The 18,059-nt window shown below is 37.8% G+C and overlaps 1 protein-coding gene across 3 annotated transcripts in view; it reads right to left on the bottom strand.

Moving 5' to 3' along the window:
* Plcb1 (phospholipase C beta 1) overlaps positions 1–18,059 on the bottom strand; it is a 710,759-nt gene that overhangs the window by 137,891 nt on the left and 554,809 nt on the right. For all 3 annotated transcript variants that reach the window (XM_047539543.1, XM_047539544.1, XM_047539542.1), the window contains exons 17-23: positions 16,365–16,449; positions 14,794–14,918; positions 11,751–11,905; positions 9,088–9,252; positions 8,343–8,442; positions 6,972–7,076; positions 5,639–5,748 (exon numbers count right to left, since the gene is read on the bottom strand). In XM_047539543.1, coding sequence (XP_047395499.1) covers positions 5,639–5,748; positions 6,972–7,076; positions 8,343–8,442; positions 9,088–9,252; positions 11,751–11,905; positions 14,794–14,918; positions 16,365–16,449 — 845 coding nt within the window. The remainder of the gene's footprint in view (positions 1–5,638; positions 5,749–6,971; positions 7,077–8,342; positions 8,443–9,087; positions 9,253–11,750; positions 11,906–14,793; positions 14,919–16,364; positions 16,450–18,059) is intronic.

Genomic DNA, 18,059 nt, shown 5'->3' with positions numbered 1-18,059 from the left:
CTTCCCTTAAGCAGCATGTAATGTCCTTCTTTATCCCTTCTGACTAGTTTTGGTTTGAAGTCCACATTATCTGAGATGAGGATGGATACTCCAGCTTTTTTGCTGTGTCCGTGTGCATGGTATGTTTTTCCCCATCCTTTCACCTTTAGTCTATGGGTGTCTCTTTCTATGAGATGAGTCTCTTGCAGGCAGCGTATTGTTGGATTTTTCTTTTTAATCCAATCTGCCAGTCTGTGTCTTTTGATTGATGAATTCAGGCCATTAACATTCAGGGTTATTATTGTGATATGATTTGTATTCCCAGTCAATTGACTCATATTTGTTTTTGACATGATTTGGTTTCTCCTTTATTTGGCTATTCCTTTAGGCTAGCACCTCCTGTTGCTGATTTGCATCGTTGTTTTTCATCTCTTCCTCATGGAATATTTTGCTGAGAATGTTCTGTAATGCTGGCTTTCTTTTTGTAAATTCCTTTAGCTTTTGTTTATCATGGAAGGATTTTATTTCATCGTCAAATTTGAAGGTAAGTTTTGCTGGGTATAAGATTCTTGGTTGGCATCCGTTTTCTTTCAGGGCTTGGTATATGTTGTTCCAGGCCCTTCTAGCTTTTAGGGTCTGGATCCAAAAATCTGCTGATATTCTTATTGGCTTCCCTCTGAATGTAATTTGATTCTTTTCTCTCGCGGCCTTTAAAATTCTGTCTTTATTTTGTATGTTAGGTATTTTCATAATAATGTGCCTTGGTGTGGGTCTGTTGTAATTTTGTATGTTTGGAGTTCTATAAGCCTCTTGTACTTGGTTTTCCATTTCATTCTTCAGATTTGGGAAATTTTCTGTTATTATTTCATTGAATAGATTGTTCATTCCTTTGGTTTGTTTCTCTAAGCCTTCCTCAATCCCAATAATTCTTAAATTTGGCCTTTTCATGATATCCCATAATTCTTGTAGATTCTGTTCATGATTTCTTACCATCTTTTCTGTTTGGCCAACTTTGCTTTCAAGATTAAATAATTTGTCTTCAATGTCTGAGGTTCTGTCTTCCAGGTGTTCTATCCTATTAGTTATGCTTTCTATGGAGTTTTTAAGTTGGTTTATTGTTTCCTTCATTTCAAGTATTTCAGTTTGTTTTTTTTTCAGTATCTCTAACTCTTTATTGAAATGATCTCTTGCTTCCCGTATTTGGTCTTTTAACTGTTGATTGGTGCGATCATTTAATGCCTGCATTTGCTCTTTCATCTCCTCATTAGCTTCCCTGATCGTTTTAATTACGTACATTCTGAACTCCCTTTCTGACATTTCTTCTGCTGTTCTGTCATTGGGTTTTATTGATGTAGTATCTAGGTTTGTTTGGGACATTTTCTTCCCTTGTTTTCTCATATTGGTCAGTTGTCAGTGGGACCCTGAGATATTGCAGTTTTCCGCTATTGGCTTATAGTGTCCCGGTAGATTTCCAGTGTATCACCTCCCAGCCTTCAGTAGCCTGATGTCTTGGAGGAATCTGATAAAGCACCTCATCCGAAGAATACTGCCCCTAGCCCCCTACTGGTTCCACGGTTTGGAACTGACTCTGTGTGGAAATGCTCTCACTGTGGGCCTGCACCGTGCAGCTGGCCGTGTGGGAGGAGCCCACTGCCGGAGTGTGGAAGGCTACCTTGGGAAGACTCTAGCTGCCCTGCCCGGCTCCAATAAGCCACCTCTATCTGGGCCTGCCACCCGGGCCGAGCTTTACCCAGTGGGCAGACTCACCCGTGGCTCTATTTCAGTCCGAGTCTCTCAATGCCTCCCCTTCTTAACTCCTGGGTTCTGGAGCGACTGGGGGTGCAGTCTCCCTCTAGGCCGCCATCTTGGATCGCCCCGTGAAGAGAGCCTGCAGTTGGAGTGGGCAGAGCCGCCTGAAGAGGTCTCTGGCTGCCCTGTCCTGATCCCAGAGGCTGCTTGCGGATCGAGGCTCTCCACTGGTTCGTTGCCGGAGTACGCTGCGCTGCAGTGCCTCCGGGACTCGGAGCTTGTTCTGGTCAGAAAGGCTCTCACTAGCGGGCCAGTTCCGTTCCGAGAACCTGGAGAAGCTGGCTGTGTGGGCGGGGCCCACCGCCGGAGTGCGCAGGGCTGCCTGTGGATGACTCTAGTTGCCCTGCCCGGCTCCGATAAGCCACCTCTATCTGGGCCTGCCACCCGGGCCGAGCTTTACCCAGTGGACAGACTCACCCGTGGCTCTATTTCAGTCCGAGTCTCTCAATGCCTCCCCTTCTTACCTCCTGGGTTCTGGAGCGACTGGGGGTGCAGTCTCCCTCTAAGCCACCATCTTGGATCGCCCAGTGAAGCGAGCCTCTATATTTCATTTAGATACAGGGTATTGATAAGTTACTTAGGGCCTTGATAAGTTGCTTAGGGCCTCACTAAGTTGCCGAGGCTGGCTTTGAACTCGAAATCTTCCTGCCTCAGCATCTATGGCACTGTGATTACAGGTATGCACCAGCATACCAAGTTCAAATGTCTATTTCTTAGATAATGAAATACACCCAGTTGATTAAAGAGATTCCTATTCTAATTAGAGAAGAATGCTATGATTTATTTATATCTATGCAAACAATCTTTACCTTGAATTATACTTCACTAAATAAATTGTCTTTTACTCTAGTAAAAGAGGAGAAAAGAGAAAAGAATTCTAGAACTTCTGGGGATTTACGGAAGCAGATCTAATCTCATATTTATGTCCATAGGAGCAAACCAAGAAATTCATTCATAGACCTCTCTTGTCTTGTGTAAACTTTTTAAAAAGCCCTGGGAAAGAAAAGTACTATTATCTCAGAAGAAATACCAGAATCAAAGATATAACAATTGCCAAATCTTTAAATTCCAGTTCCTAAGCAAAATAATTCAGAGAAAGTACTCATTCTTGTATTTAATTATAAAACAGCAGGCTACTTAGTGCTGTTGGATTCCCTAGATGCAGACTTGGACATGGGGATTCTTCAGTACATGATTTATTCAGAGAATGCTCTCAGGAGGAAACCACAGGGAAGTGAGGCAGGTGGGGCAAGATGGGAAGAAGATCAGCTGAAATATGGCCTCCAAGTCCAACCTCAGCTGATGCCCCTGGGGGCAGTGGAGCCTGCACTGCAACACAGAAGTTGCCCACTGGAAGCAAGGCACCTGAGCTCCTCCTCATCTAGGTCTGCCAGTCCTTGGGCTTGGCTGCTCCCCTACCCAAGGAAGAACCTGCTAGGTATGTCAGGTAAGGTGGTACCTCTCAGCCCAGGCCAGCCCTCAGAGGAGTCTGCAGGTGAGGGCCCTTTGTAGTCAAGCCCTATAGCAATCCTACAGCAATGGGTGCAGCAGCTTAGAGAGGGGATCCCTATAGGTCTCCAACAGAGCCCCCTTCAAACAAGTAAATAAACCTCCTTCAGTAATCCCCATACAAGCAGCAAATACTAGAAATAGTCCAAGCAGGGGGACTAAATGTTTTTTGTTTTATTCATTTTTCTCTCTGAAAAAACTAAGCAGTGATATTAGAGGCAAATTAATTTTCAAAGCATGTATGTCTACTATTAGGTACAATTTTCGGTTAATATAAAATAAGCCTATTTTCTGCATACCACAAAAAAAATCTTTATAAAATTTTCCAGTCTAATTTTTAATTGTATCATACAGGATGTATCTGTTGGTCTTATGCATTATAATGGCCACGGTATAAATAAGAACCTAGAACTGGAGGTACAGCTTAGTGGTAGAGCACACACTTAGCACATTGAAGGCCCTGTATTCCACAATCTCTAGCACCAAAACAAAATGAAGTAAGAAACTGGCACGTTTTACCTTTAGGTTAAATTGCTTTCCTTCTAATTCATCTCATTTTCTCTCATGTTTAATGAACTCAACATCTAAAATCAAAAATTTCTAAAACTCTATAGAAAATAAAAGGAAATAATCCCAGATGGATTCAAAATGCATTAATATGTTTGTTGAAGATCTGATTAAATAGTGAAATATTGCAAATATCCAATAATTAGGGATTAGGTAAATTAATTATGATGTGACAAAAGACACTGAGCCACTAAAAGTCGTTTTGTAGAAGACAATTTAATGCCAAGTGTAGTGGCATAGACCCGTAATCCCAGCAATTTAGAAGGCTGAGGTAGGAGGATTGCAAATGCAAGGTCAGCGTGGGCAACTTAGTGAGATCCCATCTCAAAATAAAAAGTTAAAAAGGGCTGAGGCTATGGGATGTGGCTCAGTGGTTGAGCACCCTGGGTTCAATTCCTCTTACCCCCCAACCCACACACAATCTAATGACATGGACATATTATCAATATTATTCCATTTTTAAAAAAACTAATAATTGAGCATAAAAAGACAAGCTATATGTACAACCCATTTTCACATTGCTCTCTCTGAATGGCTCTGGTCTTCTCTTATTTTTATTTTGAAAATTTTCCATAATCCCAAGTAATTTTGGAAATATGCATTAAACATTATCAACTCTAATGGATTTGTTAATAGGCATACAAGGTATCCAAGCAATTTTTGAAGTTTTTTTCTTACATTGTTAGTTGTCCATTTTTCTTTTTCCTTGAAAATTTCCACTGATTATTCAAGAGAGATATAAAAAGAGTTAATTTCTATCATTATTCTAAATATTGATATCATCTCCAATAATCGTTAGATTATATTTTACTTTTTTAAAAATCAAAAGGGTTGCCACTCTATTTAAGCACTATATTTTTAGATTTCATTTGTAATATTTCTTCACCTTCAGTAATTAGTCTTTAGGTTGTTTGTGATGGCTTACTCCCATAATTCCAACTACTTGGGAAGCTGAGACAGGAGGAAGGTAAGTTTAAGGTCAGCCTGGGCAACTCAGTGAGACTGTGTCTCAAAATAAAAGAGGGTGGGCTGGGGTTGTGGTGGAGCACTTGCATAGTATGTATGAAACATTGGGTTCGATTCTCAGCACTGCATATAAACAAATAAATAAAATAAAGATCCATCAACAACTAAATTTATGTATATATAAAAGAGGGCCAGGGATGTAGGTCAGTAGTGGAGCCCTTACCTAGAAAGTGTGAGGTCCTGGGTTCGATCCCCAAACAAAAGATTATTCTTTACTTTGTGACATCTAATTTAGAATACTGTATGAATTATTTCAGGGACTCATAACTCATAACTATATACATATAATAATGGTAAACATTTTAGGGTCTATTACCACATTCCAGGCATTGTGTTCAGTACTTTCTATGTTGTAAGAAATTACAAGAGCATGTTGAACATCCTGCACTTTAAATTAAAAACAAAGGAAATACATGATTTGATTAACTTCATTTTCCTATGCCTTAATCACCTTTAATCAGTATGAAACCATCCAGAAACACCTGAAACAGCAAGAAGTGTACCGTTAAACGTGATCACAAGATAAGATGCTGGCGGTGTCCACAGAATACCAAAAGAAGATGAAATATGAACAGCTGAGTTAATCATCTGGATGTTTTGTGATGTGTTGCGGAACTCTATAAAACTGTGTTCCAATGTGTCATTTTTATTTTCTAGTTCTAAGATTTCTTAGGCGAAGTCAGAAAGTTGGTGTGGAAATTATGCTTCACACCATGCTACCATGTGAAAGGTTAGAACGCCCTCTCACCTCTTTTTTTACTTCTTCTTCATCCTCCAGTGTCAAAGCAGCCAGTTGCTTGGCTCTCTGCTCCATCAGATTCACATATCGGATTGGGTTTGACAAAGCTTCGATCACATCTAAACAGGGAAGAATCATTTTAGATTGAAGGTTTTGGAGGTATTGATTACCTATCATCCATCTAACCACCCATCCATCCAACCCTCCATCCATGCATTTACCTATCATCCAACTATCCACTCATCCATCCACCCACTCATCATCCATCTTTCATTCTTCTATCCATCTATGTATCTTTGCACTCATCAATGTAACATTTTGGAAATTGACAAGACTTGGGACTTGCTAAAACCTTAAGGAGACAGAATTCAAAGCAATTCAGCTCTGAAAGTCACCCTGGACTGGCTCCAACTCAGGATGCCACAAAATTCCACATTCTCTAGGATCTTTTTGAAGCTTCCATCCATTCCACAGTGGTCCCACTGCTTGTCTTATTTGCCCCAAATGATATTTCATAAACAGAGACATTTCATATAAAGAGCTCACTTTCCACACTGTTGGAACAATCCAAAGATTTGGCAATATGGGTCTCATTTGCACGGCAGTGGCTAGGAGGAGTGAATTATTGCCGCCATCTCTGGATGAGAGATATGCTCCAAGTCTGCCATAGTCTCCACCATTCCCCAGTGTCCCCCTGCCCCCAGAATGTTTGACACTGTAAGTATTTAAATGTGTGATTCCTGGTTAACATTGTCACAAATTTCTCAAAATTTAGGACTCCACACATAAAAAGGATCAGGATTCTTTTTTATTTTCTCTTGGGGATTGAACCTAGGGGCATTTTACCACTGAACTACATCCAAAAACCTTTAAAAAAATATTTTGAGACAGGGTCTTGCTAATTTGCTTAGGGCATCACTAAGTTGCTGAGGCTGGCCTTGAACTTGCAATCCTTGCAGCCTCCCAAGTCAGGGGGATTATAGGCGTCAACTCCATTCCCATCAAGATCAAGGTTCTAAAACTGAGGACAAATTATTGCACACACTGAGATAAAGAACTGTGGTGCTGGGTAGCATGGGTGAAGAATTTCTGAGCCCATGACTATAAGACAACCAGTGAGTAAATACACTCCAGACTAAGGCATTGAGATTCAAATGAAAATAAACTGTATTAAAATGTAATCACAAAGTTTGAGCAACTTACCTCTAATCATACAGACAAAAATAGAAGTGATTTGGAGGCTGCAATCTCCTACCTTTGTTTGGTTCAGTGGCTTCTTCCACTAAGCCACAGACCATGAGTGACCCCGAATGGAGACATTCCTTGGAGTCAGGTTGCTTACCTGCATATGTGTCTGGCACATAGTCTTTCACTTCTATGTAAACAAAGACAGCTGGCAGCATCAGCGGCTGGTTCCTTTCATTTCTCAGACAGATGTAGTGATAGCCTGGAGGGTGACAATAACACTGGGTATCACATAATGTCTTCCCAATGTTAGTTACGACCATGAACATTTGTGTGACGGAAGGGTTTATTTTAGGTAACTTTGGATGACAAACAGGTCACTTCTTTCTCATTTTAATTACATGGCTCTGAGTAATGAGGTCTTATATTCCGTAGTAGATAGGAAAACATGGTTGATTCTGACTTTTTTCCCTTTCCAATCATATTTTCCCCCCAAAAGAGAGAATTAAAAAATTAATGCCATGGTTTGAACTACTGGTCCGAATTTGCTCCTTATAATAGAATTATGCTTGATTTCTTGATTGGGGCTCAGCATATGGTCTACTGCCTTGATCAGTGGGATATTAGTACTGTGGCACAAGCAGAGGCTCAACATGCATATGCAGACTTAGACTTGTCTTTTTGCATTCTGGCGATCTTCCAAGAGAAGTCCGTATGCAGCTGCCATTTTCCCTTCAGCCTGCACCTCAGAATGAGCACCCTTGGAACATACTGGAACCCAATCAATGGCCTGAAACACGGTTATGCTGCTGAGGCCAGGGTAGATCAGTCAAACCTTGTACAATGGTTTGGATGTGATTTGTGCCTTAAGAGTTCATCTGCGGAGCTTGGTCTTTGGTGTGGTGATGTGAGAGGTAGTGGGAACTTTAAGAGGTGGAGCCAAGGGGAAGGCACAGGGGTAATGCCCTGAGAAAGGATTAAGATAGTTCTCTGGGACATTGAATTAGTTCTTGGGGGAGCGGGGGTATAAAAAGAGCAAGTCTGGCTCCACTCGGCTCCCTGGGTTCCCGTTAGGTAAGATGATCTGTCACTCCCACATGCACATGTCTGCCATGATGCCACCTACAATGAGGTCCTCACCAGAGGCAAAATTGACAGGGTTGCCTGATCTTGTGAGCTAAACAAACCTCTTTTCCTTATAAAGCAGTCTGCCTCAGGTACTTTCATTATAGTAGTGACAAAACAGACTAATACACACTACTAATCTTCAGAATCGTAAGCCAGGAACATAAATAGTTATGTACAAGTTTCAGATAGTTTACTACATAAAATTATGGTGACAAGAGTATATTATAGTGGACCACAAAAACAAAAAAACTATGAGATGTGAATAAATAATCATATATACCTTTTATATAGCAAAATTACAAAGCTCCAGATAGTTGCTTAAATCATGGTTTAATAATCATGCTAGGCAGTGACAACTCTTTTAGCTTTGATAAAGAGTTTCTCACCACATTATCCATACCTGGCCGAATAGCTTGCACTGGCAAGATCCGGTGACCAATAAATTTACCTCCTTCTTCATAAACTGCTATCCTCAAACAGGCCAGAGAAGGAAGAACCACCTATGGGGACAAAAAAGGGCACATTTGATGACAAGAATTGACTGCAATTCTAAGAAAGAACTAGGTCCTGCTTTTCCAAAGCCAAGTTGAAGTTTCTACTTAGCTCATTTAGATAAAAAGTTAAGCTCTTTCTCTATAAGTTCAATTTTCAGAAGGAAAGGACATGGGTCACCAATATTTGGGTTTCATCTGTGTTTTATCACCTCCCCATAGCAAGGTATATTACAAAACAGGCTGTTTTCTTTTGGCATGGATATTCTTAATGTGGGAAAAGGGGAAAAATACTCTGTTTAAACACAGCTAGTGGTCTTGCCATTATATGTTTAGTTTTGTGTTTTCAAAATACATTGCTTTTAAAACTTTTGAATTGTCAAATTAACCAGAAGTAATTGTTTATTTTTTCCCCTCACTAGAAAACATATCAAAAACACAGTTATGTTATCAAGAACATGAGACCCCCCTTTTTTTTGGTACTGGGGATTGAAACCAGGGTACTGTGCCACATCCCCAGACCTTTTTCCTTTTTTATTTTGAGGAAATAAAATAAAAATAGAATAAATTGCTGAGGTTGGCCTCCGACTTGCAATCCTCCTGTCTCAGCCTCCTGAGTTCCTGGGATTACAGACATGTACCACTGAGACCCACCTTTTTGAACACAATTGGCTCTTCTTCCCAGACAGGATTTACAGCATTTCCTTGGGAAGTCTTGGTCTTGAATGCTTTCCTCCTTGTGTCAACAGGCAAACCAAACATATCCACTTCAACGTACGTCCCAACTTTCTTATCAGAAAGAAACTGACCTGAAATAATCTAGATAACAAACAGCAACAAAAGAAGAAATCCTGAACAAATGAGTAACAAAGATGTAGGAAACTTTTTAGAGGGGTACAGATACTGCTGATGAGTGTTAAATTATAAGGAGAATGAAACAGAAACAAGATTAGCAATATGAGTTTCTCTTAAGAAGTTGGTGGAAGAATATTGACCATGGTAAGCTTAGGAGTTAATTGGTAAGACAGAATAGTGTAGGAGGAATAAATAAGGAATACCTACCATAAACCATCAAGACCAGTTGATCATTACCTCCAACCTCACCCAGTTAGCCATCCGCACAATTGTGAGCATTCTTTGTCTAACTACAGAACTAACCAACATTGTGGGGTTAAAGGAGATTTTAAGGTTAAATATTATTAAAAAGTCTCCCAAGTCTGCCTCTTTTTCTAACCCAGTTTTCCAAATTTGAGGGATCTTTCACCTGTCATTAAGGTTAATGAAGACAAAAAAGATATGTCTCTGCTCTATACCAGAAAGAAAAACAACAGCAGGAAGCAACAGATGAAGAAGCAAAGCCCATGCATCTGGATTATGTGCCTGCTGGTCAAGAGCTTTCGGAACTCTGTCCTTGAAAGGGGTCAGCATTTCCAAAATTAGGGCTGAGCCAGAGGTCAGACACAATGGTGGCATGGGAAGAGTCATCAGAGGCCACAGAAGGTCAAAGTTGGCTTCGTGCTGATGGGGTCAGAAATTCTGAACAAGAGAGAAAGTTATTCAGAAGGCTTTCTGAACTTGTTCTGGGACTATTCATTTCCCTTGAATGTTCTCCTTGGCTTGAGTGCACAGGATCTGCTAGGGACAATCTCTGTGTTCAACCTGAGGTTCCACATGAGAACCTCTCAGCAGGCGTTTTGAGATATGTTTGAAACTTTCAAATGATATGAGTTCCATTGGGAACTCAGATGCACCAAAGAGTTTGGATGCTTATGTTGTTGAATCAAAGCAGATACCTATTGTAAATTAATGGCATTAAAACACAGTGGTCATATCAGTAAAAGAGGTGGGTTCATAAGTCTATTCTGGAACTATGAGGATCAAAACAAGCTATGAGTGACAGATATGTGTTGCATCCAAGTCTAGCTGTACTGTTCAAGGTAGGTAGGAAGGGCTCCATTGCAGTGTGGTCTGTCCCTGATGGACAGCTCCGCAGCATTGTCTCCGATGGGAGCAGCAGGTTACAAATGCCTGGGCCTCCACTACTTCTTTAATGCTTGTTTTCCTGCCTCTGTGTCATTGTTTTATAATTGCTTATTCTGTCACAGTAGGATTTTCAAAATAACATAAATAAACAAGAAAACATAAAATAGTATGATTCTGTAAACAAGGCAAAATATTACTAGTTTGACTCAGTTATACTAAGCATTGACAAGGATTCTAAAATAGCATTTTAAGAGCACATGAAGCTTTTGAGTTGATCTTAATCACACTGGATGGGAATTTGACATCCTCTACGGAATACAGTTTCCTAAAATAAATATAAGTGTGAAGTTCAAGTTCTGTCCACTTCACTCTTGATATATGCGGTTTGTAATAACTTCAAAAGACAAGATATTTCACTGAAATTTTGTTTTAAATCTTTGATATAAAATGATAGAAGTTTGGGAGCAAAAAGGTGATCGGTTGCTTAGGTTAGATAGAAATTAGTGTAACTGCTATAAGGTCTCTTTTTATATAGTTTTCAAATGCTTTGGTTCAAGTCCAATCTGAAAATTGCATTTTGTGTAGTGAAAGTCTCTTAGTTCCAGAGTTATTTAGTATAACATAAAATAAATGATACTTTAAAAGAGCAAACAAAATTCTAACTTGTTTCTAACTATGAAGGACTTAGGGAATTCATGTAAAAACCTCTTTGTAAAAATAAATTTCCCTTTTATAGTATTAAAAACATTTTCTGACAACTCATAAAAATATCTTCTGTAACATCTATTTCAAAGACTGAAGAAAGTGCTTTTGGAATTAATGTTTTGGATCAGATACATATTTAGTAAAGCAACCCTTTGAGATTATTAGTGTGAATTTTAAAATCCCTGAATACCATGGTAGAAATTTAAAAACCACGGTAACCTGAAAGCTTCTGTTCAATATTTAATAATTTAGAGGATTTTTTCCCATTTAATTAGCTCAGAACGAATGGGAATTAGTCAGGGCAGAACTTTCCCATTTGGGTCATTTTTATGTAAATTTATTTATAGTTTATGTAAATTTAATGATGGGCTATTGACATCAAAAAAGAGGATTGGCCATGGTGGATCTCACTAACTCATCTGATTAGACCCTAGATTAAGAAGAGGCTCAGCCCCTTTTTCTCATTCATGTATCCTATAAAATTTTCTCATGAAGATTTGATACTTAAAAGGAAATAATATAGAAAGGAAGTGGAGCCTTTACTAGTTATTAAATATTTAATGACTTAGCAACTTCTTTATGCAAAATAGATAATATTTAAGACAAGTTTGTGACAAGGGTGTCCATACCTTGACAGATAAAGTGTTGGCCACTATCCCATCAACGATGCCTTCTGTAAATGGATCAAAATGCTTGTCCGGCCTCCTCATGAACTCTGGCTTCAACCTGTAACCGCTTTTCCCGTTGTATTCATACATTCCCATGTTAATTTGCATGGCCAGGTCTAAATATCAAAAACACAAACCTCGCTGTGAATGTATTTATGTTTGTAATGAGACAGTAAGATGGGAACTAAGATTTATTATAGCACATTCTTGTGACCATTCCCTTTAACCAAAGAAATAGTCATTCAATTCTAAAAATGAGGGAAACAAAGTACAGAAAAAAAATCCAGCTGTAATCCCCAGATCCAGAGACAACATTATCAGTAGATTGGTTTATAATTTTTTTCCACTTCAACTATATTTTTACTATAGTATATCAATTCCATTTCATATCTCTCTACTTTAATTTTGACAGCTATATAAAATTCCTTAGAGTAGTTATTTTGGGCATGTTAATATTTCTTCTCATTTTCACCATTCTATATAATATTTTGATGAACATCACTGTGGCAAAATCTTTGAAGACTTAATCAATGATTTTCCTAGGAGTAGAACTTCCAGCCAAAAGATATGCATATTGGAAAAGTTTTTCTGATAAGTCTTGCTAAAATGCCCTCTGAAAACTTAAACTGATTTATACTCCTCTAAGACAAATTTTTGATGATGGAATCTATATACTTCACTGACAGAGGATGCTATAATTCTTTGTTTTTTAATTTATAGGAAAAATTTTCATTTTTAAAGTTTTCATTTCTGTAATTAGCTTACAACCAATATCTAATTATACATTGATTCTTTTCCAGTGGATAAAGGTCATTGATCAAAGTTTCCCTAAGGTTCAATCAGTGCCATCAAATAAATGTTCACACTTATTGCAGTTGCTGGTAAAAGAAAAAAAATGTTGGGAGACTGAAATTGTAACTTAGCAGTACAGCACTTGACTATCATGCATGAGACCATGAGTTCAACCCCCAGGTCCACAAATATCATAAAATAATAAAATCATAAGGAATCTGGGAAAGTGTCACTGGTCTGTATTATTTGAGTCATGATTCATCTCTACTGATTTGAACAATAAGGAGGTGATGATGGAATTATTTCAAAGTTCCATGTAACAAATCATTTTTAATTTGAAAATTTATTTTGAAAATTTAATTTGAAAATTTATTTTTCATTTTATTAAACTTTTATAACTATGATATGAAAATCAAGAGAGAGAGAGAGAGAGAGAGACAATAATACACCTATCATATCTGAAAAAAATTAACTCCAAAAGTCTAAGGAACTACATTACCAAATCATATGCTCTAATCAATAAAGTTTAACAAGCAAGTAGTTTATCTTAGAAAAAAAGAATAATTACACATTAGGAAATCTTTAAGATATTATCATATTAGTTGATTATATTAATGAACATATGATCATGTTGATTGTTGTCCAAGAGAGATTTATTAGCATACAACATAAATTCCTAAACTACTGTTTGTCAGTTAGGACAACTATAATTTTTTTAGGGTTTTAAAGAATATCTGTCATAAAATCATAACTCAAATCAAATTCAATGGAATCAAAACATTAAAAGTCCTCTAAGTATCAGGATGAAGAGGAAGATGCTCACTTTCAATGCTATCACTTAATATTGTCTAGAATGATCAACCCAAAGCAATAAGGAGTAGAAATTAGATGTGATTAGATTAGTTTGTCTCAGAAACCAAATCAAATTTATTGCCTAAAACAGGCTATTTCAAGTGCTTAGTAAAATGATCACTTATAAAATGTATATGAAATAAATATGGAAATAAAATAAGTAGGAATAATATGTTAAAATGTAATTTTAAAAAGAGAAAGATTTCATCTAAAGGAACCAGACCTTTAATGAGGACTAGCAATTTTACTGAGGATATTAATATAAGATTTTTTTTTACATGGAGAGAAAAGCATTCTTTTTGTGATAGGAAAACTTGCAATTAGAAATGTTGATTTTCTTCAGAAAAATTTATAAATTTGATGTGATTTTAATAAAAATCTTTTTTAATGGTCAGAGGGAAACATCATCCAATTAAACCAATTAAATTAAATTCATTTGGAAAAGTAATTCCACTGGCAATATCAAGAAAAGAACAGAAAATTTATAGCAATGAAGAATTGCCACCTCCAGGTAGTAAGTCATATTCTTAAGCATAATAAAAAATGAATTATGGCACCTGGGAAGACAGACACATTTGTTAATAGAAAGGATATAAAGTGAAAAAAATTGGATTCGAATTAAAAAAAGGTCACATTGATTGCCTAATTCCAGCTCAGTGGGATAATTCTTTTTAAAGATATTTTTATTGGTGGGTTATAATTATAGATAATAGGATTCATTTTGATACATTCATACATGTGCATGACGTAATTTGGTCAAGTTCATTCTCCAGTACCTCCCCCTGCCCTTCCTCTACTCTACAGGTCTTCCTTCTATTTTCATGAGATACTTTCTTTTTTCCCCCTTTTTCCTCTCTAGTTTCTACATAAGAGAAAACATATGACCCTTGACTTTCTGCATCTGTCTTATTTTATTTAATAAGATGTTCTCCAGTTCCATCCATTTTTCTGTAAATGACATAATTTCATTCTTCTTTAATGGCTGAGGAAACCATGTTGTACATGTATCACATTTTCTTAATCCATTCATCTGTTAATGGTTCCATAGTTTGGCTATTGTAGACTGTGCTGCTATACACAAGGGTGTGCATGTATCACTCTAGTATGCTGTCTTCAATTCTTTTGGATAAACACCAAGGGGTGGTATAGCTGGGTCACATGGTGGGTCCCTTCCTAGTCTTTGGAGGAACTGCCTTACTGATTTCCATAGTGGTTTTACTAATTTACAATCCCACCATCAGTGTATAAGTGTTCCTTTTCCTCACATCCCTGCCAGCATTTATTATTATTTGTATTCTTGGACATTTGAAATGTGACTTTGAAACAGAACATTTGCACGAACATGAGCTGTGCTACTTACCCACGGTCTGGAAGTTAAGGGCCACCATCTGACAGCCTGCATTCCAGAAGAGCTGGGGCATGTAGTTGGATGAGTCCACACGTGTTCCTTTTGGATATATCCTGCTCAGCTGCATTTTGTTATATCTGGACCATCATGTTAAGTAGTGAATACAGTAATAAAAACAATGAGCCCCTGGTATGAACTGTGAGGCTAATTTCCGCCTGTCTCCATTGGAGAAATGCAGGGGACATTGATGATCACATTGGGTTAGGGAGTAAACTATGCAGAAAGCTTTCTGAATAAACAGAACAAGTGTGCTCTTATAAACTCAGCATCACCTTTGCAGAGCCTTGTGGGTGAAAACCAATGAGGTGGCAAAAAATGTCTGAGCCAAAGTCAATGTGATTGTGTGGAAGTTGTTAAGGACAATCTTAATGATTAAAGATGCGGCAGGAAGCTGTGTTGTGTTAAGTCATGTGAGAAGATGGTATAGTGTTTGGCAGACGCAGATAATACAAACTGCGCAGCTATTTTTGAAATGCTCTCTGCTCCTTTTCTTAACCTTCCCTGGAAAAGCTATTTGCCAAGACTGAGGTCCTCTTTATGATTGATAATGAGGTAAATATAGCCCAGAGGTTTCTGACCTTGCTTAATATTGTGTCAATTTCCATGCTGAGAACTGTGTAGCTGTTAAACAATGCACTATCTTGAAAAATGACTGACTAGTTCCAACTACCACAAAGGGTGGAGGTTAGCTAAAGTTATGAGCCACACAAAATGGACTGGAATCTTAACTCGGGGGACCTGCTGGCTGTGTGATCTTGGGCAAGCTATTTCACTTTTCAGTGCTGCAGTTTCCTTATCTATAAAGTCGACTTAGACTTCCTACATCACAGGATGATTGTGAGAGCAAAATGCGAGAAAACCTATAGCAAAAGATCTATTGCAAAGTCAATAATGAATACTAACGGTAGCGATTTTTATAATGTGACTTTATTTATGGAGTCTACATTAGTTTCCCCTCCTCTGTTGATGACTTTTAAAGGTGAGTTTTATTCTAGGAACTGCTTCATGAAATTGAATTCTTGGAGATAGTTAGCATTGATTTTATGAAAAAAATGATCAAAAGCCCTGTTTTCATTTTGGTTCAGGGACAATAATAAAAACTGTATGATGTCGTGTCCAGTGGAGCACACGTATGATTCCAGGGACTAGGGAGACATCATAAATTCAAGGCCAATCTTAGAAACTTAGCAAGACCTTGTGTTAAAAGAAAAAATTTCAAAAAGGCTAATCCAAGCTAGAAGCTTATTTCTGTCTGGAAATGAAGAAAAGCAGGATTCAGCAAATTTCCATAGGACACAAGACTGGACAGTGTGTGGCAACCTTGCACATGGGGGTTCCCTTACTCCAAAGCTAGCTCTCTGAGATGTAGGCCACCCTGCTCAGCATTGTATATGATCCCTGAGGCCATTTATTACTCCAGGTTACAACATAGGCCATTTTATGCATCTTTGAGCAAACAAACAAACAAGCACATGACCTCAGAAGGGTGTCAATTCCACAGACATTCGTCAAATCAAGGATACTCCACAAATTCCACCGGGGACTTCGTAAGTTGTTCAAGTCCTTTGGTTTCCACAAAGGAAGACATTTCAAAACTTTTGTTTCTTTCTGAGTTCAACAACAAAAACAGAGGTAAGGAACGAAATTCAATGTTATAAATGACAATGTCATTCAAGAAGTAGGTAAAGGTTCAGTGACATGGAGGGCAATGAATTCCCAACATGACTTTCATACTTGATGTCTTTTAGTGAACTATTTGCCAGTAATATAAGTTGAACCTTGCTAGTTCTCTTTTCTGTCTAGGAACTAGGTGAGGTATGCAATTCTGGTTGTGCAATTTAAGGGCATGAATGAATTTTAGAGGAGCACAGGTGACAATGAAAACTGTTTGGTCAAAAGAGCAGTGGCCCTGATCTTTTGCTTTAAATTCATTCAAACTGACTCCGTGGGGCCATGGCTGGGAATGACAAAATATACCATAGGAAGATTTCTGTTAGCACTGACTCTCTCATTCAGTCCCACATGATCAGCTGCTCTTCACCTTGGAACTACTAATGTGACATCAGAATTATGGTATTGCAAAGAAGGATCCTTGGAGATTTTCCAGTCTGGTGGCCTTATTGTCAGATTAGGTAACAAAGAACAGAAGGGTGAATGTGCTGAAGATCTCAATATCATTGAACACAAGAGAGTTAGGAAAACAGGTTTCAAAGTGAAATTCAAGCCTCCAGTTTGAATTGAGAGGAGAAAACTAAGTTATCTCAGTTCAGAAAGAATTGAGAGTCAATTTCTCCACTGTCTTTCCAACTGAAATCAATGCTTACTTATAGGACTCAGACAAGAGTGGTTAGACAGCTCTAAGTTCTTAAAACTGAGTGACTTTTGATGATTTTTCCCTCTCTGATCCCCCTTCACCTCCCTGCCCTCTTCAATTTACTCTCAGGAAAACCCTGGCTTCTCTTTTTTTGGTCCATCATAAAATTTAGTTTGAAAAAGCTAATAATTAGCCTTAAGGATGGCTGTTAAATAAAACTAAGTCAATATGATGAGTCTTTGTAAACGATGTTTGTCATTCTTTTTCTTTAAAAGGTGATGGAGTGATATGAAACACAAGGAAAAAGTACTTGTCTTGTTCATCTTACGCTGTCATTAGCGAGTTCTGAAGAATTTCAATGCATCCGCTTCTTCTACACTAGCTCCTTATTAGAAGGTTCTAACTAATGAATTGGGAAAACTCATTCTGCAGTCATTGAAAGTTACAGTCATCTAAATATAGCTAGAATGCTTCAAATTTAATGACTTATAAGAAATATCAGTAATTATATGGCATCGAGAAATGTGGAAATGTCTCTATACAGACCATATTGAAGTTAAAGTCTTTGTTGTAGATCTCTAGACACCAGATGGTACTAAGTTAAGACTCTGAGCAAAAATTATACAAATATAAATTTGTTAAAAGAGGCTTGGATTTTGCTACATCTTTACAGCTGTCCTTTTTAAGGAGCTCCTATGTTCAAGCAAAAATTCAGTTTTTAAGAGCACATCCATATAAGCATCTAGCAAGTTCCAGGAATTCTCTGAAGCTGATGGCATCTTTATGCAAATATAAGGAGCATTTTCATAAAAGAGTTTTTTCTCTTGTTAGAGGAACGGTGATTTTTTTTTCTTTGCATTCACTATAGATATGCAGTTGGAAAAAGAAAAAACACAAAGTGATG

The sequence above is a fragment of the Sciurus carolinensis genome, chromosome 2 (assembly GCF_902686445.1).
Source record: "Sciurus carolinensis chromosome 2, mSciCar1.2, whole genome shotgun sequence".
In the NCBI taxonomy this organism is placed as follows: domain Eukaryota; kingdom Metazoa; phylum Chordata; class Mammalia; order Rodentia; family Sciuridae; genus Sciurus; species Sciurus carolinensis.
Note: the sequence above shows the minus strand (reverse complement) of the source record. Positions and strands in the feature narration are given on the sequence as shown.